Genomic DNA, 25,510 nt, shown 5'->3' on the forward strand with positions numbered 1-25,510 from the left:
TTTATAGGCATTACATCAGGGCTGCCGGCTGGCTCGCTCGCCTACCTGGGAATTTCTAAGTGTGCGTTGTAACCGGGGGAAATTTGGCTCGGATGCAGCATCTGGCGCTCAGCGAAGCTGCTGCGATGTGCTGCCCTGAGCACGGGGATTTGACTGGTGCCTGAGCAGTGCTGCTGGGGCACACGGGGAGCCGCCGGCTCGGCCTCTCGGTGTGCAGCTCCCGGGGAGCCGCCGGCTCTGCCGCTCGGCCTCTCGGTGTGCAGCTCCCGGGGAGCCGGCGGCTCGGCCTCTCGGTGTGCAGCTCCCGGGGAGCCGCCGGCTCGGCCTCTCGGCCTCTCGGTGTGCAGCTCCCGGGGAGCCGGTGGCTCGGCCTCTCGGTGTGCAGCTCCCGGGGAGCCGCCGGCTCGACCTCTCGGTGTGCAGCTCCCGGGGAGCCGCCGGCTCGGCCTCTCGGTGTGCAGCTCTCAGCGTTAGCCACCAGCCGGGTGACTCGCTCAGGTGAGCTGGAAGTGTGCAGATGGTCTGAGTAGTTCCTGCTTCTTGCTTAATTAATGTGAGAGAATAGGAGGCGTTTCTGAAGCAAAAGGGGCCTTTCTGGTGCGTAAAAGTTTGACCTGGCCACAGATGCTGTGGGAGAGCTGTCGGTGCGGGCAAAGGGCTCGATGTCCTAAGCGGGACCGGAGGAGCTCCTCCACGCTCCCGTCCGAGCGCAGAAGGTGCTGGGGAGCCGAGGCCCTGCTTCCCCACCCCTGTGCCCACCAGGACAGAAGCACGGTGACTTGCGGGCACACGGGACTGCCGTTCCCGCGGCCCACCGGGCCCACGGAGCTGCCAGCCCGGTGAGCAGGGGCCCGGGAGTGATGCGGGGGCACAGCCGCAGGTACGGTGCCACCAGCCTTAGGGGCTGTCGCAGCGGGGCGAGGTGGCCGGTGGCGGCACCAGGCCACTTGGGACGGGCGGTGCGTGCCCGGTGCCCTCGGTTGTGGGCCCAGCGCGGTGGTTCCGGCCGGGGGTCGCTGCCCCGCGTGGCGGCCCCGCGCTCCAAGATGGCTGCGGACCGTGACACGCCTGGTCACGTGGGACGCGCGCGCGCCGCGCCGCCCCCCCCTCCCCCCGGTGCCCCCGGCCGCCCCCCTCCGCCCCCCCGCGCCAGCCGCGCGCGCCCCCGGTGCCCCCGAGCGCCGTGACTCGGTCCGGTGCCTCCCGCCGCTTCTTAAAGGGACAGGCGCCCCCCGCGCACCCCGGCCCGGCGCGGCCGCCCCGCGCCGCGGAAAACAAAGAGGCACCGGAAACAGCGGCGGCGGGGAGGGGGCCGGCCCGGCGGGAGGCGGGCGGGAGGGAGGGAGGGGAGGGCCGGCGGCGGGCCGGCGGGGGGGGCAGGCCCGGGCCCGGCGTCGGCGAACAAAGAGCGGCGGGAGGGAGGGGGCGGGGGCGCCGCAGCGGCACCGGAGCGGCGGCCCAGGCCATCGGTGCAGGTACGTGCGGGCCGGGGGGGGCGGGAGCGGGGCGGGGGCGGAGGCCGCCCCCCGGACCCCCGACGGCACCTGCCCCGGGCGGCGGCGGCGGGGTCCGGCGGCCGCCTTTGTTATTGCTTTTGTTTGGCGCCGAGCACATGGCCCCGGAGCGGCCGCTCTTAAAGCCACAGATCCGCACCGGCACCGGCGGGGCTCCGCGGCGGGGGGCGCGGGCTGGGTGCGCTCCCGGCTGCCGTGGCCGCGGTGCCTCCCCGGGGCGCTGCACGGTGGGGCGCTCCGTCCGTGCGCTCCGGGATGTGCTGCTCGCCCCGCCGTGCGCCGCCGTCCCGGACACCGAGGGTCGGCTTCGGCTCGGGTCTGGGGGTGGGCTTGGGAGTCGGGGTCGGCCTTCCGAAGGGGCTGCCGGTGCGGCGGGGCCAGCGGTGACCCCGCTCCCGGGGGAGCTGGCGGCGCCCGCCTGGGAGCGGCGGGGAAGGGGCTCCGGGGGTGCCGGGACGGAGCCGGCGGTGGGTGGCAGCGGGGCGGCAGGACCCCCAGGGCGGGCGGCTCCCCGGCAGCCCCGGAGCCCGGCTCTGCCCGAGCAGATGGCACCGGGCGTGAGCGCTGGCGCGCTGCTAACTTTGTTCTCGGCGGGGCTCGGGAGCCGCCTCCCCCCGCCCCTCCGAGGGGCTGCGGGACCGCCATCCCCTTCCTTTCGGAGCCGCGGTGCCCTCCGCGGGGTCACGGTCACCCTGCTCGGCGTGGCCGCTGGCTTCCAGCCGCGGGTGCGGGGGGAGCCGGGTGTGCCCGCCCGGGACGGGAGGGTGGGCATCTCGCGGGTGCTGCTTGTGGGAGGACCAGGGCCGGGCCAGCGCTGTCCCGCAAGTCGGGGGTGCCGTCCTGCCTCGGGTGCCGTGCTGGGTTCCAGGAGCGCAGGCAGCCCTCCGCTCTGGAGGTCCCAGAACAGGCGATCCCCTGCATGGCTTCAGTGTTCCTCTGTGGATGTGCTGCCCGTCCCCAAGCCCATTGCTGTGGTGCCTGGTGTGAAAGGTGCCCGCTGGATCACACAGGACCTTGGCACCACGTGTGCTCCGAGAGTGAGGATGTGGAACTGGAAGTGGTAACACCTCAGGGAGGCTTCAGCGTGGGGCTGAACCTGGGTTATTGCTGCATTCTGGCTGCCAGCCCACTCAGGGGCATATTGCAGCCGGGCAGAGCTTTGAGGTGGGCAGAATAAACTCCCCGTGGAAGGAACCTCCTGGGCAGGCACACCCCCTTCCCTGGTGACAGTCACAGACAGGTTCCGGGAGGGCTCAGCCCATGGCTTTTGCTTTTCTTCTTCCTTTTTCCTACCAAAACAAAGAGAGATGTGCTTTCAGCTTCCACAGTAGTGTGGAGATGAAGGTGAGATTAAGAAGGGACTTGTGTGTGGCACAGGACTTTTCCCAGTGGTTGTTGATACCCATCACCGAAAAGTGACATTGCAGCTTCTCTCTGCTGGGCTGAGATCCCCGTGCTGAGCAGCATTCCCCAGGCTCCAGGTCCCCGGAGTGTCTTTCCTGTCCCGGGTGTGTCTTTGCCATGGGCACTGAGGAGGAGGTGGAGCTGAAGCTGCTTTGGGGGGACCTCACCAGCCTGCAGTGAGCTGGATTTAGGGGTGTGTGGTGCCAAGGCCATGCTGCTGCTGTGTGCTGGCCTGACGCTGTGGAGGCTGAAGACGCTGGGCACTGGAACAGTACCCAGGGAGGATCTTGGATACACGTGGAGGCAAGGAAGGCCGTTTTGGGACCTGGGAAAGCAGAGCCTGGGGAAGCCCAGCCCCAAATGCAGGTGTCTCCTCTGTGCAGTGCCAGGGTTGATTTGAGCTGAGGGGTCAAGCCCAAGGGAGGGGCTCTGGTGCGGGAACACCAGTCGGGCTGGGTGCAGGAGGGGAGATGTGGCAGGGCCAGGGCAGTGTTCCCACTGTCCCACTGCCTTGGGGAGCATCTGGGGGAGCAGAGCTGCCTCCATGGCTTCAGCACAGCCTGTGCTTGTCCCCTGCTCCCTGGGGATGTGTGGCTGCACCCTGTTTGCAGCAGGGAGTTGACAGAGAGGGGCCGTGAGCCCTGCTGCCACCACCAGCCCCTGCGCCGGTCACTGGGGTAGCAGTGTCACTCCAGAGCAGGATGTGCAGGAGCTCAGCAACAAAGAGCATCCCCCAGAGCAGCATCAGGGACCTGCTGGGAACTCCCCATGCCATGCTTAGGTTCCCTGTTGGCCAGTGAGCAGGCTGGGATGCTGCCACAGCCACAGGGCTCTTCATCATTTTCTTTCCTCTGTGCCAAAAATAAGTGCAAAAATAAGTCTCTCTCTCTCTCTCTTTGTGTTGTGCATGGGAGGTGACTCTGGCCATGAAGGGGAGGAACAGTAATAAGGGAGTTGGGAACAGGCTCTTCTTAGCCCCTCTCAGGGCCATATGCAGCCCCGGGAGATGGGGTGGGTGGAGGAGCAGCAAGAGCTGCAGCTGTCAGCACCGCCATCCTTGTGAGGATGGAGCAGCAGCCTGAGCGGTGGCGGGACAGTGCCATGACCCGCTGTCCCTCTTGCAGAGTCCAAGGTGCTGGTGTGTTGCCCTGCCTGGAGCCCGAGGTCCCGCGCGCCCACCCGCCTCCCGACGTCACCAATGCGACCATGGGAACTGGCAGTGAATAGGCGGCCGCCCTCTGCCCCTTTTGCCCAGCGCCGTTTCTCGGGGGGACCGTGCAGCAGCCCCGAGCACCTCCGGCGCAGGTACGGGCTGCAGGGCCGTGTGGAGCCCGTCCCCTGTGCACGTGGGGCTGTGGGGCGGCTCTCTGGTCCTGCTGGGGCAAGGCACCGGCTGGCTCCCAGTGGGGCTTGGGGGGACATTGGCAGGGAAGCACATCCACCTGGCCCAAATGAGGGGTCCCTGGGGAGCAGGGGTGCGTTTTGTGCTGCGGACACGGAGAGGGCACTTGCAGGGTGAGCGGAGAAGCTGGTTCTGGAGCTGTCTAGCCTGATGTGGCCCAGCACAATGCCCTGAGTATGTCACCCTGGGCACTGGGCTGATCATCCTGTAGCCATCCTGCCCGGGGCTGTGGTGCCCCTCTGGCCTGGGGGGTCACTCCTGCTCTGTTTCTCTCCTGCGGTGGCCCCACAGCCCCTCTGCCAGGCGTCAGTGGGGACGACGCGATCGACCTCTGGCAACCCTGCTGGGCCAGGATGAGCCCCAGGTGCACCCTGCCTTCCCCCAGCAGCCGCACGTCCCTGTAGATGAGCCCCGCGCCTACGCTCTTGCCAGCACGCCGCCACGAATGCTTCACCCAGCCGCTCACCCACCCCACCAGAACCCATTCATGGTGGATCTGCATGACCAGGTAGGTGCTGCTGCAGCCCCCAGCCCCACTCCTGGTGTGATCCTGTGGTGTTCCTTGGGCTGTTGTCTGGAGTGGTGACGTGTCCTTGGGTCCCCTCTGGCCACTTGCTGCTGGGATCACCCAGCCCTAAGCCTGCTGGTGCTCTGGTTCTCTGAGATTTAAATCTTGGGGTCCCTCTGCCTTCTGGGGATGTCCAGGGTGGTCCCTGCTCCCAGGGGCTGGGCACAGTCCCCTTGTAGGGTTGTTCATGTGACAACTGTCATCGTAATCCAATGTAATGGTGGTTACACAGCCTGTCTGTGTGGAGGAAAGAAGGGCTCAAAACTCCCTCAAGTTGAGCCCTCACTCAGCGGGACGGCCATGCCAGGTGTTTTGTCCCAGTGCCGAGTGCCCAGTGTCCTGCTGTGACCCTGTCAGGACAGGGACAGCTCAGACAGGGCTGTGCCCTGACTGTGCCCTCGGCACCTTGTCCTTAGGTGCACCAGGGACCTGTCCCTCTCTCCTACACGGTTACCACCGTAACGACGCAAGGCTTCCCCATCCACGCTGGCCAGCACATCCCTGGGTGCAGCACCCAGCAGCTCCCAGCATGCTCAGTGATGTTCAGCGGACAGCACTACCCGCTCTGCTGCCTCCCACCCCCGGTGAGTCACAGCGGGGGACGCCTGGGGACAGCCTGGGCCGTGAGTGCCCAGAGTCCTGTGGGCACCCAGGCCCACTGTAGTGCAAGTTTCTGGGGGCACAGGGTCCTTTGGAGGCCCTGGGGAGGGGGCAGGGGTATCTGACCCTTGTTTTTCTCTCTGTCTCTCCCCACAGCTGATTCAGGCATGTGCCATGCAACAACTTCCCGTCTCCTACCAGACATTCCCCCCCATCATCTCCAGCGACCATTACATCCTGCACCCACCCCCACCGCCAGTGCCCCCCCACCAGCCGCCCCACATGGCCCCCCTGGGGCAGTTCGTACCTCTCCAAGCCCAGCATCCACGTATGGTGAGTTGGGGTGGAGGGACAGCCTGGGGGCGTGATGCACCCACCGCCTTGGGGTCTTGTCCTTCTGCAACCCCTGCGGGTCTGAGCTGGGGGTGGTGGGCAGGGTGCCTCTGTCTTCATAGCATCGGGGAGGTGTCATTTGGGATGCTCCTCCCAGCTTAACTGTTTCCCCACAGCCTCTGCAGAGGATAGACAATGACGTGGACCTGCGAGGGGAGCAGCACCCCATCGCAGGCTTCACGTACCCTCCGTCTCACCACGCTCCCACGCTGTCGCCCTCCATGCCGCTGCATTACCTCCCCCACGACCCGCTGCACCAAGAACTGCCATTTGGCGTGGTGAGTCCCCATCCTGGGGAGGGGTTGGGATCGCTGTGGGGCTGGCACGACTCTGAGTGCCCCATCTCTCCCTCAGCCATACCCCCACATGATGCCCCGGCGGCTGAACACCCAGCGGTACCGGCTGCAGCAGGCGCTGCCCCCACCGCCACCCCCTCCGCCGCCTCCTCCGTACTATCCGAGCTTCCTGCCCTATTTCCTGTGAGTACTGCTGGGGGTATTCTAGCATGTGTAGGGCAGGGGTGGCACTGTGATGGCACAGGGGGCTGTGCCAGGCTGCCTGTTGGGGTTTGCAGCCCCCTGCTGACTGCCCTGTCCTTCCCCCCAGTTCTATGCTTCCTGTGTCGCCAACGGCCGTGGGCCCCACGATCAGCTTAGACCTGGACGTGGATGATGTGGAGATGGAGAATTATGAGGTGAGTCTGCTTGGCTTCCTCACAGTGATGGGATAGGAGAGCTGGGGGGTTTGCTGATTGCTGTGCTGGGAGGGGGAAGCCTGAAGGGGGGCTGTGCCAGGACAGGAGCTGAGCTGAGCCGGCCTCTGCATCCCCCTCCAGGCACTGCTGAACTTGGCCGAGCGGCTGGGGGAGGCCAAGCCACGGGGACTCACCAAAGCAGACATCGAGCACCTCCCGTCCTACCGCTTCAACCCCGAGAGCCACCAGTCTGAGCAGACCCTGTGAGTGAGCTCGGGGCGCACACGGGGGGCCTGGCAGGGACTGGGGGCTGTGGCTGGCAGCGGGGCTGTACTGATGGCTGCTTCCCCCAGGTGCGTCGTGTGCTTCAGCGACTTCGAGGCCCGGCAGCTTCTCCGCGTCCTGCCCTGCAACCACGAGTTCCACGCCAAGTGTGTCGACAAATGGTTAAAGGTACTGCCCGTGCCTGCTCTGGGGAGCAGCGTTGTTCTTGGGGTGCTGTGGGTATGGGGTGCTGCCTTTCGGGTGCCCTCAGTCCCCTGCACGCACTGGGAGCTGGGGCTGAGCCCTGTGCAGGGCTGGATCAGCCACTCCTGGGCTGTGGTTCCAGCCTTGCTCACTTGCCCCGTCTCTGGCTGCCCGCAGGCGAACCGCACGTGCCCGATCTGCCGGGCGGACGCGTCGGAGGTGCAGCGGGAGGCGGACTGAGGCTGGCGGGCGCTGTGCCGCACAATTCGCTAGAGGACAAGGACGCCGGGCTGGGGCGGGGGCTGCTGCCCGCTGCTGGGGCCTGACCCTGCGCTTACCCCCCCTCCCCAAAGCCTCTCCTCGGATGTGGTGAGCATTGAGCAGTCTGGGCTCCCGGCCAGCCCTCCTCCTCCCCGCCGGGGCACGGACTCAGCCAGACGCCTGCCCGCTGCGCTCCCGGGCCCCGAATCGTGTTGTGCTGGAGGCGGGAGGTGCGTGGCCGTGCCCTCTGCGCTCCAAAGACGCTGTTGTTGCTCCATCACTTTCCAGGTCTTTGTATTCTCCTAGGGAATTAGTGGTTTTTCCCTTTGTCACTATTTTTTTTTTTTACGATAGTTTTTTTCCCCCTTGTTTCCTTTTCATTTCCGTCATGTTTTTGGTTCCTTGGCCGTTTGCCCTAGGGGCACGCAGGCGGCTCCTCCCCTCAGCGTTGCTCTCGGAGGACGCAGGGAGGAGAGAGGAGGGAGCGCTGCGGGTTTGATGCCGGCAGCAACCCCGGCCCCGGGGACAGCCGGAGAAGGAGGCTGGCGGAGTGTGGCCAAGGTGGGACACCAGCAACCCCGCGGCGCGGCTGGGGCAGAAAGGCAGGAACGCAGGAATGCCTCTGTCCCCGCTCCTGTGCGCAGCCTGGCACGGCGCCCTCCTGCCTCGGCTGCCCCGGGGAGCCCCAGAGGGCTGTGGCTGCTTGGGGTGTTTCGCCAGTGGGAGGATGGTGCTGGCGCAGCCCTGGCCCCTCTCCCTGTTCATTCCCCTGTGCCTGGCCAGCGCAGCTCCCGGGGCCAGGCCGTGTGGCATCCCGCAAGGCAGCCAAGCTTGAGGAGGGGACGCCAACCCCGTCCCTAGGGCTTTGGGCATGTGGTGTCCCCGGTGTGCTGCCCGGCCCCCGGCTCCTGCTCGTATCTCTGTCCCGACGACGTAAATCAAGGTAGCCCCGTGCCCCGTCCTGCTGGCTGGACGGCGCGGTTTCCCCGGCCGTGGGCAGCGAGGGGCCGGCTGGGCTGCGGCCCCCGGAGCGGGGGGGTTTTATTCATAACTTCGTGGAGTATTTTCAGTGCTACCCTGGCCTTGGCCCGGCTGGTGCGGGGGAAGCTGTGAGCGGTCCCCTTGCCACCGTATCCCCCCTGCCCTCGCAGGCGCTGGGGGAGAAGCCGCCACGCCGCCGCCCGGCTCCATCAATCCCGCGTGGCCGTTGTTTTGCATGATTAATTAGCGAGGAGGGTGACGGGAGGCGGTGGCAGGGGTGGTGGTGAGAGCACCGCCCTCCCCTCCCGGCGCGTCGCTGACGCCTGGGAGCTTCCGAGCGGACGCCAGCCCTATGTAAATGTTCACAAATATGCATGCATGTCTGACCAGCTTGGAACGTGGTCTTGGCTACGTCTAGCCGGCTGTGGGGTGAGGGGGGGTGGGGAGAGGGGTTTTTGTGCTCAGCTGATACTGCCATGCACTGTACTGCACATGTCCGCAACGCCACAGCAGGACCGTGAGACTTTCAGGGCCGTCCCCGCGGGGTCCGCGCCCGCGGCGGCGGCGTGTGCAAGGGACCGGGGCGGGAGGGGGCGCTCCCCGCGGGGCGGGGGGCAGCGCGGGGCGGGCCCCGGCGGCGGCTCGGCCGGCTGCGAGGCGAGGGGCCGGGCGGGCACGGTGGCGTTGTTCCCCGCGCTGAGGGCCAGAGGGCAGTGCCAGCCACCGTGGGCCGGCCCCGGACGCCGCCCGGTCGGGCGCGGGGGGTGGCGAGCGCTGGGGGGGCTACGGGCCGGCTCCCCCTCGCCGCCCTTTCCCACCCCTGCGGCGGCCGGAGCGTCGCGGCCGAGGGCCCCGGCCCGGCGCCGCCCGCTCCGCCGTGGCACGGGTGCCGGCACCGCTGGGCTCGGTGCCCCTTGGGCAGGACCCCGGCCCCTTCCCCGTCCCTCTCTCAGTGACAGATAACCAAAGGAGTCCCCGGCTTCGCGCCCCCGGAGACGCCCCCTCCTCCCCTCCCGCCCTCGCGGTGCCCAGGGAGCCAGGAAAGCCTTACGGTCCTTTGACGGCGACTCGAAAGCTCACAGCTCGTGTGCTGCAGAATTTATTCCAATGAGCAGCTAAAAGTATCATTTAAAAAAAAATAACAAAAAGAAAAAATGACAAAAAAAAAAAACTAAAAAACAATTATTTAGGGTGTTTGTGATTGCTGACTGCGCTGTAGATACCACTGTTTACCAATGAATTCCTGTGGTGGGATAGTGGACTGTTTACTGTTCTATTATACCAGTCCCCGGGCCCTCCGGTGGGACCCCCGCGTTCCCCGCGGCTCCCCGGAAGGTGCTAGGACGTGTGTTCTGTGTTAGAAAGTTTTTATATATATATATATATATATAAATATATATATATAATTTTTTTTGCTCTGTTACTTGCACATTTTACAGTTACCTCATTTTTCCCATGTATGTATTTGAAAAAAGGCTAATATATAGAAAAAAAAGGTTCTTAAAGCTCTAAAAGTGTTTGTTTTTTTCCATTCCATTGGAATCATATTGGTTTTGTAGCATTTAACATAACTAGTATGTTGTATTATATATATGTGTATTATACTGATTGAAATTTTTAACAGATTTGTACTTTTTTTAAAATGAAAGTTGCTAGTTCTGCTTGACCAAGTAGTGCAATCATTATTTTTTTTAATGTTGTGGCTGATTTTGAGAGGGATATTCACTAATAAATGTATGATGTATACCAACAGGCTGGGCCCAGCTCTTGTCTCCATGGGGGCTTGGGGGGGAGCGTGGGGGCCAGGGATGGGAAGGAGCTGCTGCAGCTGGAAGGGCCCTGGAGAGAGGCTTGGAGCAGAGCCCGAGGGTGGGAGCAGGACTGGGTGGCTGCTTTGCCCCAGCAGGATCTGCTTTTGAGCAGCACCACACACTCCCTCCTGCTCACCTAGCGACCCCTCACAGCTTGCACAGGGATGGGAAATTCCTCCTGGCTGCTATCCCAGGACAGCAGAAGGACACCTTCCACCTCTGCTCCAGCACTCCCATGCTGGGCCAGGGAAGGGGCCAACCCTGTGTTCTGCCCATGAGATGTGCGTTGAGATTCCTTCCACCCCCAACCGTTCTTGGCTCCAGAACAGGTCACTGCAGGAACAGGCTCCGGCCCCTCTGCCCTAGGGCAGCCCGGGCAGGAACCAGCCTGACACTCCCACACCTTTTCCACCTCCCACCTGCTCCACGAGGCCGACCCAGCCTCCCTGAGCCCAGAGCTGATGCCACAGCACAACCCCAGCCCTGCCATGCCCCGTGCTGGGCACGCTCTCATCTCATCTCATCCAGCAGCTCCATGGGCACACAACCAGCAGTGTGAGAGCAGAGGCTGAGTGCACCCACACTCCTGGGAGCCACAAGTGCCACAGCAGGGCAGAAAGCAGCAGCACAGACATGCTAGAGGCAGAGTTTATTACACTACGCAGGCTAAGAACCCTGGGCAAGGCCCCACATGGGTAAGAATCGAACCAGCTCTTTATCAAAAAGTTAATACTATAGTCAACCCCAATCTCCTTTGGTCATTACAAAGCAAGAGAAATATTAAAAGAACAGTATTTATACACAGAGGGAAGCTGAAGAGAGTCTGTCCAGCCCTTTCCCCCCACCCCAACCCCAGCACGTTCCGGAGCTCGGTCTTGTGTCTCTCAGGAGCAGCAGAGTATCAAATCTTCACAAGATGTTGGGTTGCTGGGGTTTTATTATTATTGTCATCAATAAAAGCAATAATTACCAAGAGCTGCCATTCCTGTTCCTCCCCAGGGAGGGCGGAGGGGCAGCAGCAGCTCCCCCCTGTGTGCCCCCCGGCGCAGGGGATGGCCGTGTGTCCTCTCGCCAGCGCACACACGGCTGGCACGGGCCATGTGGTCTCTGATCCCTCGTTTGTACGCAGTCTTTTAAAAAAAATATTGTATTATAATAATAATATGAATTTCTCTTTCCGTTTTGTGTCTTCTGGAAAAAAAAAACAAAAAAAAAAAACCCAACGAAAAAACAAAACAAACAAAAACAAAACCAAAAAGGAAGTGTCAATCGTCCGTGAGGTCCTGCACAAAGAGGACTTCCGTGTGGCTGAGTCCCGCCTCCTGCAGCGTCGGGGGGTTGGGCCACTCCTCTGTCGGGAGGCAGGGCAGGACACGGCGAGGGAAGTTGGCCTCAATCTGGAACTTCTCAGGGCTTTCTTTCAAGGAGAACAGGAAATCGTGGATCACCTGGGAAAGAAGCACAGAAATAATTGCCAGCTGGGGGAGCAGTGACACAGCCGGAGTGAATTCTGGCATCTCGTGGGGGAAGGCTCCCAAATTTGCACCATCACTGTACTGTAGACCTGAGACAGCCATTTCCTTGGCACACATCAAACTGGGCTTGGCACAGAGCACTGGGGAGACCAGACTGTTTCTGACTCTTCCTACACCTTTATTTCATGGAGAGCAGTGGAATTATAATAGAATATATATATTCTATATAATTATAGAATGTTAAGGGTTGGAAAGGACTCAAAAGATCATCTAGTCCCACCCTGCTCTTGGGAGGGACTAGAGATCATGGGCAGAGACACCTTCCAGCTTTTCAGAAGGCAAAAAAAGCTTCTGCCACTTTTTCTGCTCTTCCAAGCTGGTGGAACCAGGCCCTACAGCACTCTCCTTACCAAGGAGCAGCTCTGCCTGCCAAGGCTCTCAGCAAAGGCCCCCATTTGGCAAGTCCAAGGGAAAAAAGCCACCTGCAATTCTCTTTACCCATGTTCTGGAAGGCCCCTCAGCTCTGCCCCTACTCACCGTCAGTGACTGTGTGAAGTGGAATCGCCGCTCCACTCTGGAATCGTTGGGCAGCTTGAAAATGATCTTGACGCTCTCTGGGTCATCGGGGTGTGGCTCTGGAGGAAGGCACTCCGACCTCCTCTCCTTCTCCTCCTGCAGTGTCTGCAAGGCAAGGAGGGACCGGAGCACTCAGCTGACCTTTGTGCCTGTCCCCTGCAGCACAGCTGCCCCAGGAGCCTCGGGAATGCTCGAGCCCCGAGCAAGACAAAGCAATTCCTCCTGCAGGCCAGGCATCCCAAGGACACTGCAGCCCCTCTGCTCTCACCTGCCGCCGCCTCTCCTCTGCCAGTTTTTGCTGCTGCACTTCCTCCTCCTTCTTCTTCTTCCTCTCCCTTTCCTCCTTCTTCTTGCGCTCCTTCTCCTGGTCTGCACGCAGGGATGCCAGGTAAGCCTCGTCCTGCTGCTGCCTCAGCACCTGGGTTTGGTTCCTCTCTTCCCTGCAAACACGAGCGGGAACTGGTCAGGGCTGACAGGCCCTGCAGTGAGGGGATGGAGGCTGAGGGCAGGCCCGAGGGGGCAGGGACAGCCTCCAACTCACAGAAGCACACAGCAGGTAATGCCTTGGGGTACCACAAGCTCCCAAAAGGCCAAGCCAGGTCCCCACAGTCCCTCTCAATCAAACTGCTTCCAAGGTGGGTAACCCTTTAAAAGGCTTCTGAACCTCTGCAGCTTGGCAGTGCTGACAGTCAGCACAAGAACAATGCCCAGGATTCCTGCCTCGTACCTGAGACTCCTCCTGGTTTCATCTCCTTTAAGTAATTCCTTGCCCATTTCATACACTGGAATGTGTTACTGGGTCCCCACACAGGGCGTGGGGCAGAGGAGGGACAGACAGAAGTCAAATGGTAGGATCCTGTTTTGGATGCAACCTGTACATCCTTAAGAGTCACCAGGTACTTGTGAGGCCCCACCAGAAAAGCAGCCAGAGCTCAGCACAGCCAGCCCAGGCAGCAGCACACAGCTGTGGACACCAGCTCTCCTGCCTGCAACACCTTTGCTCCCACTTGGATCCTACAGGTTATTGTCCAAGCTTTCCCTGCAAAGCTCCAGCATGCCAAAGGTGTGCTCCAGCTGCAGAGAACAGAGTACTCACATCCACCTTTCAGTGCTGGGACTGTGTGTGCAACACATCTGGCTCCCTGGCTATAAGTTGGCCTGAATGTATGCACTGATGGTGCCCCTGGTAAGAGGAGAGCCCGTGGGCTGTGTGACAGCAGGGGAGGTGCTGAGCTGAGTGCCTACACTCGGTGTCTGAGGGAGGCAGGGCACAGAGCTGAGCCTGCCTCAGCACGGTTTGTGCTGCCGGAGCTCCGGTCCCCCCGTACCTCTCGAGGCGCTCGGACACCAGGTACGTCTGGTTGGCATCCATGATGAACATCAGCTGGTTGATGAGGTCGTCAGCCTGGATGAGCCCCTCGAGCCGCCCAACCACGGTCATCCTGCGGTCCTTGAGCATGATGACGGCCAGGAACGGGTACGTGTTCTCCCGCAGCGCCTGCGACACTGAACAGGCACAAACGTCACCACCCCGCACTGGGGCCACCCAGGGTGCAGCACAGGGGCTCCCCATCACTGAGGGACAAGGACAGCACCTTCCCCAGATATTCTCTCTTCCAAGGCAAAAAAGGCCTCAGGCTCCATTTTGAAAATCAAGCCCTGTAAGTTAGCAAAGGGAGGAAATGGCTTTGGGAGCACAAAGACCAATGGGGAAAAACCCAAGCTTTCCAGTAACCAAAAAAGGCACTTTTAACTCAAGCAGGAAGGAAGTAAATGGCTCTGAATGCCCATTGAAAATAGGACAAAGCCACGGGTTTAAACTGCAGGAAAAGAAACACAGGACAAGTACATGTAAACATTTGCTCAGGTGATTAGGGATGGCTGGAGTCTGGAAGAAACTGTCATGGGGGAGATGGCAATATGCCCACATTGAACATTTCTGAACAAATTAGGAATTTAGGTTGGCTTTGCTGGAGACAGGCTCTGTCTGATGTAGGGAATGGAACAGATAATGTGCTTAAGTTACTGCTCATATATGGCTGTTGAGCCCCTCCTTAAAACACACATGGTGCATCATGCAGCTTGGAGCCTCTGTTACCAATGGAGCACCCCAAACAAAACCACAGCAGCTCAACGATTAAATGGAAGGTCATGGCCCCTTCCAGCTCTGCTTCTCAGGCTGTGACTCCAAAGCATTGCAGCAATGAAACAGGAATAAGTCAAAGACTGTGTCCTCAGAGAGCTGTTCTCTCTAGTTGATAACTGGGAGCAGAACTATGGAACCAAAAGTGATCCAAATGTAGCATTTTCTTGACCATGAAAAGAAATGGTGAGAACAACACAGGAGCCATTAACAGAACTTTAGGAAAAGGCTCCACTTGCAGCAAATCCTTACCAAACTGCTGTCTGGCCAGGTATCAACACTCCCAGACACTGTGGGCTTTTGAGGAGACACAGAGATTGGCTGTGGATTAAGGTGACTGTCTCAGAAAGGGAAAGAAGGCACCTAACAAGTCCTTCCTGGCCTCAGGCAGCACAGGAGCCAGGGTTAAGGACAGATCTAGTTGGACACTTGTTTCTCCACTCAGTTTATCCCCAGCACACACCCACCAACTCCCATTGACAAGGCACTGAAAGCAGCCTAAATGCCCACAGCAACGAGCACAGAACTGCCCAGGAACACACAGAATGGTGGAGGTGAAGATCAGAATGTATTTCCTTGGCACTCAAACCTTTGAGATATCCCAGGAAACCAACACATGTATTTCCCCATGCAATCCTGGAATCTGTTGTATTTTGTGCACGTAGACAAGAGAGTGTTTCATGTGTAAATGTGTCAAAGAGCATCTGGCTTGTTCCAGAGAGAGGAGGGGACAGGTAAAGCCCAGGAGGGACACACTCACCTCTGTATCCCTCTGGTTTATTGGTTGAGCAAGCCCAGAAGAGCATTCTAGTGTTGATGAGGGTGATGACCTCAGGTGCACACAGTGTATTGCTGGGGGATGAGAAGAGACCATGTGAGGGAAGCTGCATTTCAAATCCAAGGACAGCTATGTGGGAAATTCTCCTACCTACCGGCAGAACTCATCTGTGTCCTGGTGGTCATCCCCGTGCAGATACACCAACAGGAAGCGCAGCTCCCGCTTGGCATCGTTCAGTGCCTTGGCAAAAGAGCAGAGCAGGTGAAGTTACACAGGATCTGGGCAAGGGGAATGCAGCACCCCCACGGCCTGGGAGACCCAGGCCTTTACTCTGCCACTGGAGTGGTTTGAGTGAAGCAGCAGTGGAGGATGAACCTGTCAGACCTTCTAAACGAGCCCCTATTTAAGAGGGCTACTACAGGGGTGTCCTCTCAGGTTGTGGCTTTGGGGGACACTGAACTCAGAGTGAAGCTGGGCAGGCAATGACAGGGACTGACACCTGAGCTGCCTCCCAGACTCAGCTAGCAGTGAAAAACCTCCTTCACCCCTTGAGCCTGCACAGGACACAATCCTCGGATCACACCAAATGAAAATTCTATTAAAACAGGTAATAAATAATGCTGCAGGCCTCCAAAAAACCAGACAACAAAGAAAAGAATCCCTCCCTTTCCACATCTATAGTGTCTGGATTCCACCCACCCAAGAGCATTTTTAACGAGATCACAGTTTAAGTGCACAATATGCTCCCTGTTTTACTGGCACTGAGTTTTGGTAGCCCAACCACTCCACAATTACTTGAGTTTGGATTCCAGGAATGACTGGAATCATTACAGAGGAGCCTGTAAGCGCTGCAGAGGCGGTGAGCTCCATCACTGTGCAGTGTGGAGCAGACAGGCACTGACAGCTTTTCCCCAGGCACTTGGGAAGCAGTGCTGATCCAATGTCTGATGGGATGCTCTGCAGGAGACCCTTCCTTGGCCAGGCTGAGGGCAGCTGTGCAAGAGGCAGTGTCCATGGGGATGTTCCTCTTCTACAGAGAGCCCCCTCAGATTTGATATATGGCACACTCACCTCCCACAATTTCTTAGGAGGTCCCTCTCAATGTTGAGGCCCTGAACTATTGTGAAGTTGTATTGTGACACAAGCCCAGGCAGTTAATCCCAATTTGGGGAACAGAAGCACAGACTCTGGCACAGCACACCAGTTTATAAAAACAAAGGCAGGATTACAAAGAAAAGCTGTTGGCTACAGAGTCACACAGACGGTCGAGGAACAGCCAGAGTAGCTTTGCTTTCCAACTTTGCAGGCTTGGCAAACCATCAAGCCTGGCAGACACTGGTTTCCCAACACACTTGTTCACTAGCTCTCCATTACCCTGTTAAGAGAGTCTGGGGATAAATGCTGGGCTTGTAGATGAAAAGCAATTTTGCCATGTAGGCCCTGATACCATGTGGCAAAATGATCACTCCCCAGGACCTGGGCACCAAGACATGACACTGACCTGGCTGTAAGTTCCCTGGTAGAAGACAGGGTGTATCCTCCCATATTTTTCCTCAAACATATGAATAAACGAAATAATGTCACCCACTGGGTCGGTGACCCGACTACGAGGATCAGGGCGTATAAAACGCAGAGCAAACCTAGGAAGGAAGCAAAGGACACTGCAAATTCAGCTCACTGACTTCTTGAGGCACAGGTTTCCTTTTCTACTGATAGTCACTGGGATTCATAAAGGGGAAAAAAGTCATAGCTGAGACCCTTGAACATTTATAATCTGAACCTAAACTGGCACCCGCTCCAAACTGATACCCCTGCTACAGAACCAGCCCCCAGGGAAGATTCATCTCATGCCAGGGATCAGTAAGGATCCGAGTTCTGTGTGATTAAACAGCTTCAGCTTCCTCTGAAGCATCAGGCATAAGTCACACCAACAGGAGGAGGTTTGAAGAATTTAGTCAAAGATGGGCTGTTAAAAGCCACACGGTTTTGTCCAGATAGCTTTGAAAACTGCATTTCTGCTAATCCAGAACTACCAATTCCAATGTACAAAGAGTTGCAGAAAGAGAACATTACACTATGAGTCCTATGAAACTGTCCTTCCTCTGAAGCTGAAACAGCTTCACTGCAAGGCAGAGATCAGTGCTGTTTAGTTCTACTGATGCACAGAAGATACACTGAACTTTGGAAATATCTTTAATGGGGAAAAAAAAGTAATACAACAGGGAAAACTGCTAAACCAGGGCAGATGGCAGGACTGCTGGCTATTGACCACCACTACCATTCCCTTTCCCTCTATCAATGCTGTAAAGAGACTAGAATCAATGTTTTGGGGCAGTAAAGGGAGAAGAGACACCAAAAGGAATAAAGCAGAGGTGTTTCCAGTTTGGGTTTTGCCAAATACCCTCCAGGAATTAGGGCAGGTTAATCTGCAGCCCAGCCCAAGGGGACACAATTCTGATGTTTGTCCAAGAATACCAAACAGCTGGACACTGTTTTGCAACCCCTTTGTGTGGCACTCAGACTGCAAGGCTGAGTGGAGTTAGAGATCCAATTAAACACTTCATTTACAGAGCTGCAAGGTGCTCTGTTTCTCTGCAACAAGATTTATTTCTTCCTAAACAGCATAGGAACTTCACAAGGCCACAGATAATGCCAGTTAAGGAAACAAATGGAAAATCTGCCATGAGGTCTAAAGATCTAAGTGACAGAGCTCCAGCCAAATCCCAGCTAGTGTGTTCCCTGATGCAGTCAATAAGTGAGTCAGCACAAACAAGGACTTACCTAAATATATCAAGTAATGTGTAATAGGTGAATCGGAATGGAAGCATTATGAAGTAGTAACCCCATCCTAACAGGCCCTGCAATTACAAAGAAGGAATTTATTTTCTTACCTATACAAAAAGACTAACAGCACCAAGTCTTACAGGTGCTCGTGCAAATTTGTTTGTAAAATATTAATGAAAGTAATACTGTATTCTAATTATTACACATTTAAGGGGGGCTCTAAAAAGAAAAACATTATCACTGCCACATGGAAGGGACAGTCCTTTGTTCCAATTCCACTGATCTAAAGGCTTTACTACACCACAGCAAGACGGTCTATGACAAGAAAAAAAAAGGTCCTCATACTGTGAATCACAGCATGGAAAAAATCTCCACAGCAGTAACAGAAACTGAAGGGATAGCTCTACATTTTGTTTTCGTAAGATAAAATATTTAGAAAGGAGATAACAGCGTGCAAAGAAAACAATTTCTTTCCCTGCTTGCAAGTTCTGTATTCATAGCGAGTCAGCCAAGAAGCAGGACAAAATCCAGTGTGAGATAACTTGCCCTTGGCTGTGGCCTTGAGACAACGTAGCTGTAGATCCTGTGGTCAGCTGTATTGACCTGCAGCGGCCGCAGCGGAGGAGGATTGAAGACACTTGGGACACCCTCTTGCTCGTTCAGTCGGTCCTGCACAGCTGCCTTTGACACAACAAAGAGCAAAGGGAGTTTCAGGCATTGTATGGGTTTTATTCTTTGGACAGTGACAGTGGGTATTCCTTGTCCACAGCCCCAGGGCACTGGATAAGCACAGCTCCCGACAAACAGGAACCCCCAGGGCTCCTTTCCATGTGGAAAGGCTTCTCCATGGCAGCCAGCACACAGGCTCCACGGGAGCCACATCCTGCACCACTCAAGGGATTGTTCACAGCCAAAACAACTCTGCTGTGCTTGGCTGAGACCAGCTCTGCAGGTGTGTGGAGATACAGCTCTACAGAGCTACTTGGGTAAATCCAGGGGGGAACAGATTAATCTGACTGGTAGGGCCCCCCTCCCACAGAGGGCTGCATTTAATCCAGGTGCTTGGAAACTGCTACAAGTCTCATTTTCAGTGGTACCTCTATGTTCCAGTTGTGCTGCTCCAGTGTGTGGCGACATTGGTCCATGGACTCTATGCCAGTCAAGTCCTAAAGGAGGAGAATAAAAGCAGATGAGTGCCACAAGTGCTGCATCCTGGCTGCTCTTAACAAGGCCTGAGCACACGGTGGGAGTTACCACAACACATTATCACAGTGCTCCGTTTTTAAGTGCCCTGCTCTGAGTTTAAGAGCAGAGTGACCTGCAAACACGCAGGAGGCCCCACACAGGCCTTTGCACTCTGCCAGCAGCAGCCAACTCTCAGTGTGCCCAAGGTCTGTCACTACAACAGCACTCAGCACAGTCAAGGGTTTAACACAATACTGCCCACAGGCTCCACTCTGAAAAGATGTGCTGGGCCAATGCCCTCAAACATCATCTTGAACTCAAAATACTGACAAAGCAGTTCTGAAAACTCAAGATGACTGTTACTCCACTCACTGCCAGCATAAACAGAAACTAAAACCAAAACGAGCCAGGCATTACTGAAGGTGATGTTCCCAGCACCAAAGGGGAAGTAAAAAAAAGCACAGTAAACAGTGTAGTAAAAAAAGCAGGAACAGTCCAACACAGGGGCTGAAACAGAAAAAGTCCAAACACACTGACAAACCTCAAAGCCACTGGGTGGATTTTAGCCCTGTGCCAATCAGAATTTCTGCACAAGAGATCAAACCATTGTGTCTGTTATTGCAGGAAGCCACATCAGTATCTCCTGAACAGAGACAAACGTTTGCTGAAGGAACACCCTGTCACTGTGCCACAGACACATCTGTCCCCACTGCACTTGCTTTAAGGCCTGAGCAGATGTGTTCCTTGCTTTCTTGAAAAGCCCCTGACGGGCTCCTGACCAGTTCAGAATGCACTGAATTGTTTTTTTTTACTGGAGAAGGATGGTGCATGTATTCCCCTCCCTGCCCCCATTCATACATTCCACATGCCATTTCCACCCGAGCAACAAACACTGTGCACAAATGCCCTATTCAATCTCTGGGCTCTGTTCAAACTTTTGAGCATTTCTTGGCTTCTTTCTCACCAAGTCTCCACATCACCACCTTCTCTCCAATCTACTGGGCAAAAATCATTGTTTCATTCTGCTGCACAGGCCCAATCAGACTGTTTAAAGCACTGTGAGTGCAGAAGTTCAGAAAAAAAAAAGCACTTCAAGTCACTGTTCAGTGGTGTATAAATATTTATTAAAAAGTAAGTCTGCAGCAAGCCTTGCAAGGGAACACTGCAGAACTGGATTTCATAGAAGAAATAAAGCTCAGTGAACTCAGCTGTTGCTGCTAGAATACCTTTGATTATCATGCAGTTTCATCATTTAATGTTTTAGTTCAGCTATCTTTCTTTGAAGATGTGCTTCATAGAGTAAAATTTAGGGTTTGCATTCTGACTTTATTTTTTCAACCTGAATTCCTACAGCAGGCACTTCATTGTCTTTTTATAAGGACACCATTAAAGGCACCTGCAATCTACTCAATTAATTGATTTTCCAGTCACAATGTGTTTATTGCAGAGCCTTAGAAGTCTTCTGATCCCCACTCCCCAATATTCTGGAAATTCTGGTGGTGTTTACAAAGTTACAAGATTCAGCAGCTCATTTACACCTTTGTTTCTAAATGCCTGGATTATCTGTGAGCACTAAGAACACCACCGAGCATTCTCTCCTTTTTAAATTATGCAAAATTCTTCTGCAGTTTTAGGTCAGAAAGCAGCAGAGCTATCAACAAGCATTTAATGAGCACTGAAACACTGCAGCATTTGCAAGAGCATCTGAGTTCCATAGAGACACCAGAGCCAACCAACTCCACCCTTTGTGACCACCACCACAGTGACAGGCAGCCCCAGCCACTTCTCAGGGAGGTGAATTTCCTTTTACTTTTTTTTTTTTTTTCCCTTAGCATCTTAATTCAGCTGCTCTCAACTCCAACCAGAAGTGCCAAAGCCACTCCGAGCAGCTCCTGCCACTTGTGTGATCAATGAGGCTGAACAATTAAACACTGCAGGAGCAGCTGCCAGCACAGGCAGCTTTTAACACTCAGCACCTTGCTGGCTGCTGCTCTGATGTGCTCCACTGGATTTAGCACAGCTCCTCCAGGCTCTGGGAGAGACAGCAGGGCTCAGAATGACCCACACCCGATGGGAGCAATGGCAGCACCACAGCTCAACTGCCGCTTCAGACAGCTCTTGCTGGCAAACGCTGATACTGGTCATTATCGCCCCCAGGGCATTCCGAGGGCCCCTGCTTCACCAAGTCATGGAAACAGATCAGAAACTTGAAACTCCACATTATTTCCACTGCCTCAGCATCTCTGGTGAACTTTGATCAGCTGCAAACTAACATACATGGCAAACCAGTACATTCTTTGTATCATCAGGGCTAAGAGAATAACCAGCATCTTGAAACCTTGCTGCTCTCATCTCTTATTAGCTGTCTTTAGGAGCATGGATCTCACAGACATAATCAGTAGTTAAAATTAGTCCCATTAAACCAGCACTCTCAAATCTGCAAATAAATCCAAGCTCAACACAGTGGCTAATATTTCTAAAACAAAATATTAAATTCCACAAATGCCAGAAAACTTCAATAGTGCCTTCTCAACCACCACACAAAGCAAAAGTGTTATTGTAAAGCATCAGGAAGATTTTGCTGGAGGTAATGATTTGTATCTCTCACCTTTGAGACTGCTCAGAATCTTCTCAATGCTGCAGCAGTGGAAAGCACAATTTCATGCTTCAAAAGTAAAGGAATACCCTGAGTGGGCAAAGGTTGTAAACTGGACTGACGAAGGCGTCGCCTCCACAGATCCAAAGCACAGGAGATGCAAACCCACAGCACTGCCCAGCACTGCTCTGCCCTCCCAACCCACTGCCAAATCCAGAGAATTTCCTTCCAAGGGTAAAGAACATCTGAGCTCTAACTGGAAAAGCCTTAACCAAGAGTTTCTCATTGCATATTACAGCAATGCCTTTCTGAGGTTGTGATCGATTCACTGAGTGGGAAAGCTGCCTGGAGTTTCATGTTTCCCCCTTCCCCTAAATCAGAGCCATATCCAGCCTTGAGCATTCTGTTTCCCCCAGCTGAAGTCAGAGATTATGAGTGCCAACTCTCTTGCAAATAACACTCCATTACTTTACATTAGCATATTACAATATCAGACATCAGCCCAAGTGTAATGGGCACAGATCAATAACCAGATCCTAGAAAAGCTGCTCTGCTGCTTCTTCCATCTCCCAAATGAATCACATCTCCACAGCTTTCCTGAACTGCTCACAGCAAACTCCTCTCTCCAAATGTCTGGACAGCAAGGTCTTGACAGATGAAAAATTGAGATGCTTTTATTCCCTTACATTATTAGCCAGCTCTCTGGCAGTAAATGGGAGGCTGAAAGCATGCAAGAGGCTTTGTTGCTTTCATTTCAAGTTTATCCCAGTTTTTTCTACTGTTTTTTCCCTTTACTAAGCTGCCCCAGCACGGTGCAGAGAGCTGCCCTGTCCCAGCCCTGCCCACGAGAAGGAAGCTGCTGGTTTCAGCTTTTGCCAGCACAGCTGTTTGTATGAGCAGTACAGAAGCCTGCACACAAACAGCAGAGGGATTAATGCAGAGCAGGCACTAACACAGAGCTGTGCCCCACAGCTCAGGCAGCACAGCACATTCACCTCTGCCTGCAAAGGTGCCTCTCCAGCAGGAGCAGGATGAACAGCTCAGGGTAACAGCATTTCCCCCCAAGAGCTGTTTGGGGTGAGCAGCAGTCCTTGCTCAGTGCTTCCCTCCCTTTGGAGCTCTGTTTCACCGAGGGTCTTCTCTATTCCTTACCTCATCCTTGCCATCCTGCCTTGTTTCCTGGAGTGCTGTGCTGCTCTCAGCACAGTGCAGGGGGACAGAACCCTCTGTGGAAGGACAGGGCTCTGTCACCACGGGATGCTGCACAGCCACATCACAAAGTGGGAAATTATCCTTGAAAACACTGAAATCTTTGTTCCCTGAAAAGTCAGCAGGGATCCCTGAAGGCTTTCCAAGCTGACTTGTAGTAATGTACAAATTATTTTAATGACACTTACTTAATCTCTGCAAACACCTCATTCTTCCTATTGGAGTCTGAGAAAAAAAATAATCTCTTCCAAGAGGACTGATTTACTTTTGAGGAAGCAGCAGGACTCACACCTGAGCCCTTCTCAGCTAGGTGGGACACACCAGAGGAGAGGGAATCACCAGTGGGGGCTGCCATCAGCCCTGGAGAGAGCTGATCCAACACACCCCAGAGGAGGGAGGATCCTGGCTGCTATCCAAGCCTTCTGCACCACAGCTTTCATATCTGCCTCTGCACAGCAGTGGTCTAAGTGAAAAAATGTCTCCCCTTGACAGCCTGAGGAGTGTTTCCCTGTGCCTCAAAGCAGAGCTTGACAGGAAGCTGGACTAAAGCATGAATTCCTTCTGCTGGTTTCCTGGCAGCCCTCTGTCCATGACAACACCAGGCAGCATTGGGAAACAGGATTATTTCACTTCCCAGCTGCCCACAGGGGTTTGAAAACAGCAGCAGAGGGAGTGGTGAGAGCAGCTGGTGCTACCTGTCCAGATCAAGCAGAGGAGCAAGCACCAGGATCTGTCACAGCAAGAGAATGGGACATTTCCATGTGCCAAACCCTCAGCAGGCAGCACAGGGACAGCAATGGCTGTCACTGCTCTGTGCCTTCAGTCTGTATTTAATCTGACTGCCCAAAGAGCTCAGTTTGCAGCAGGCTTAGAGGGGACATCTGTAAAGCAAGTTTCCTCCTGGGTCCAGTCACGGGAAAACAGCTCAGCACAGGAATTAAATCAGGGGCTGTGAATCAGCTGAAGGCTTGGGAAGTCAATGAGTGGATGATGAACACCTGCACTGGGTCACCTGGGGAAGGCAGGGCCAGATGCCTCTGAGCCCCTTTAAATCTACAGTTACACCAAACTTTCAATGCACAGCCTTAAAAGATAATGTACAGCAACAAAAGCAGACAAAGCACTCTTTAAAGTGATCGTGGCATTTGTAAAAGAACTGCAATCCAAGGGATGACACATGGTGTCCTACAGCTCAGAAACAAACTCAAGACACCTGAAGGTAATTTTCATAGCTCAGCACATTTAGTTACTCATCACTGAGCAACCTTAGGAATTTCAGCTGCCCAGCGCTGTTTTCTCCCGAATAAAGCACATCTTCAGACGGTGTTTGTGATCATTCATCTGCCACACAGCCCCGGGCCTCGCAAAGCAAAGGTTAAGCGACCTTGCCTGCGCTGTGTAGCAGACACAGATTAGATCATTACAGTCTCCAGCGGCGTTACCCAATCGCGAGGGGCAGGAACCATGTTCCACAGAAACCCACTGCATAACTCTGCCTCGGTGCCAGGAAAGGCTCTCCAGCTACGACAAGGAAAATTTTCAGGCTAATTAAAATGGCCGGGACTTACCAAGGAGTTTTTCCTGCAAGGAGTGTACTGAGCAGGCAGCTCTCAATTAGCCATGACAGAACATCGCCCCAAAGAAGCGTTAAGGGCACGGAAATCTCACTCACCCCGGCCAGGACTGGGCCCATAGGTGTCTCTCCTCCCACCGTCCCCTCACGCCCAGCTCGACACCCCTCTCCAGGACGGGCCTATCCGGCTCCGTGAGCCCCGTACCCCCCAGCGCCGGCGGGGCGGGCCCAGCCCAGCCCTTTCCGCGTCCATGCACCGCCTCCCCCGCTCCCGCCGGCCGGCGCGGGCCCCCCGGGACGCGGCACCTGGAACTGCAGCAGCTTCTCGGTCTGTTCCGCCGTCAGCTCCCGTTCCTCAGGCGCCGCCATTTTGCTGCCGCCTCTGACCCGCCGCTCCGTCACTCTCCGGAAGTGACGTCGCCCGCCCCCACTTCCACCCCAGCCCCGCGCGGCGCGGCCAATGGCTGTTTATCGGCCACGGCCGGAACTGCCGCGCCGCATTCCGGACGCGACCGAAGTGCTCTAGGGCCTGTCCGGAGATGCCCGAATCCCATCGGCGGCGCTGGCCGCTCTCGGGTGTCCCCGGCGGGCGCACGTAAAGTTCCGAAGTGTGCCGAGCACCGCTCGGGTGTTCCCGGCAGACAAACGAGCTGTTCCGAAGCGTGCCAAGGGCTGCTCGGGTGTTCCCGGAACAGGCCGGGGATGAGGGGGCAGCCTGTTGCTGTGGGAGCGGGCCCTGAGTTGGGGGGATATGAGCCGAAGACCCCCGGGAGCTGGCTGTGTTCCCGTCACCGCGGGGGCTGCCGGACACCGAGTGGGTCCTGCCCGGGCACCTCCAGTCCCGTAGCGTGGGTCTTGCCCGCTACCTCCGGTCTCGCAGGGTGGGTCCTGGCCGGCACCCCTCGTCCCGCTGGGCCGCCCGTGCGCCGGGCCCAAGATGGCGGCGGCCGCTAAGATGGAGGAGGCTGTGAGGGGCCCCCGCTCCCACCCGCAGCTACGAGCGCCCGCGTGAGGGGTCGGCGCGGCGGGACCGCGGCCAGTCGAGCCCCGGGGGAGGCAGGCGGGCAGCCCCGGCTCCCCGTGCCCGCTGCGGCT

At 56.3% G+C, this 25,510-nt stretch overlaps 2 protein-coding genes across 2 annotated transcripts; one reads left to right on the forward strand and one right to left on the reverse strand.

The window, feature by feature from the left end:
• Nucleotides 1-537: 537 nt before the first annotated feature.
• On the forward strand, nt 538-10,035 carry RNF44 (ring finger protein 44). The gene is given in 15 exon segments (XM_074552397.1): nt 538-1,094; nt 1,097-1,242; nt 1,244-1,369; nt 1,371-1,422; nt 1,424-1,475; nt 4,043-4,223; nt 4,612-4,828; nt 5,305-5,472; nt 5,645-5,821; nt 5,998-6,159; nt 6,236-6,360; nt 6,488-6,575; nt 6,717-6,838; nt 6,929-7,028; nt 7,221-10,035. Coding segments are annotated over 15 exon segments (2,013 nt in total). The 5' UTR covers nt 538-860; the 3' UTR covers nt 7,284-10,035.
• Nucleotides 10,036-10,730: 695 nt separating this feature from the next.
• FAF2 (Fas associated factor family member 2) lies at nt 10,731-25,505 on the reverse strand. The gene is made up of 11 exons (XM_074552403.1): nt 24,722-25,505; nt 18,950-19,018; nt 18,399-18,533; nt 17,850-17,926; nt 16,570-16,708; nt 15,223-15,308; nt 15,051-15,142; nt 13,476-13,653; nt 12,416-12,587; nt 12,109-12,252; nt 10,731-11,544 (listed from the first exon to the last, which is right to left on the reverse strand). Exons 1-11 carry the CDS (start codon nt 24,782-24,784, stop codon nt 11,362-11,364), a joined length of 1,338 nt encoding a protein of 445 aa, XP_074408504.1. The 5' UTR covers nt 24,785-25,505; the 3' UTR covers nt 10,731-11,361.
• Between the last annotated feature and the right edge of the window lie 5 nt (nt 25,506-25,510).

The sequence above is a fragment of the Zonotrichia albicollis genome, chromosome 15, assembly GCF_047830755.1.
Source record: "Zonotrichia albicollis isolate bZonAlb1 chromosome 15, bZonAlb1.hap1, whole genome shotgun sequence".
Taxonomy (NCBI): Eukaryota; Metazoa; Chordata; class Aves; order Passeriformes; family Passerellidae; genus Zonotrichia; species Zonotrichia albicollis.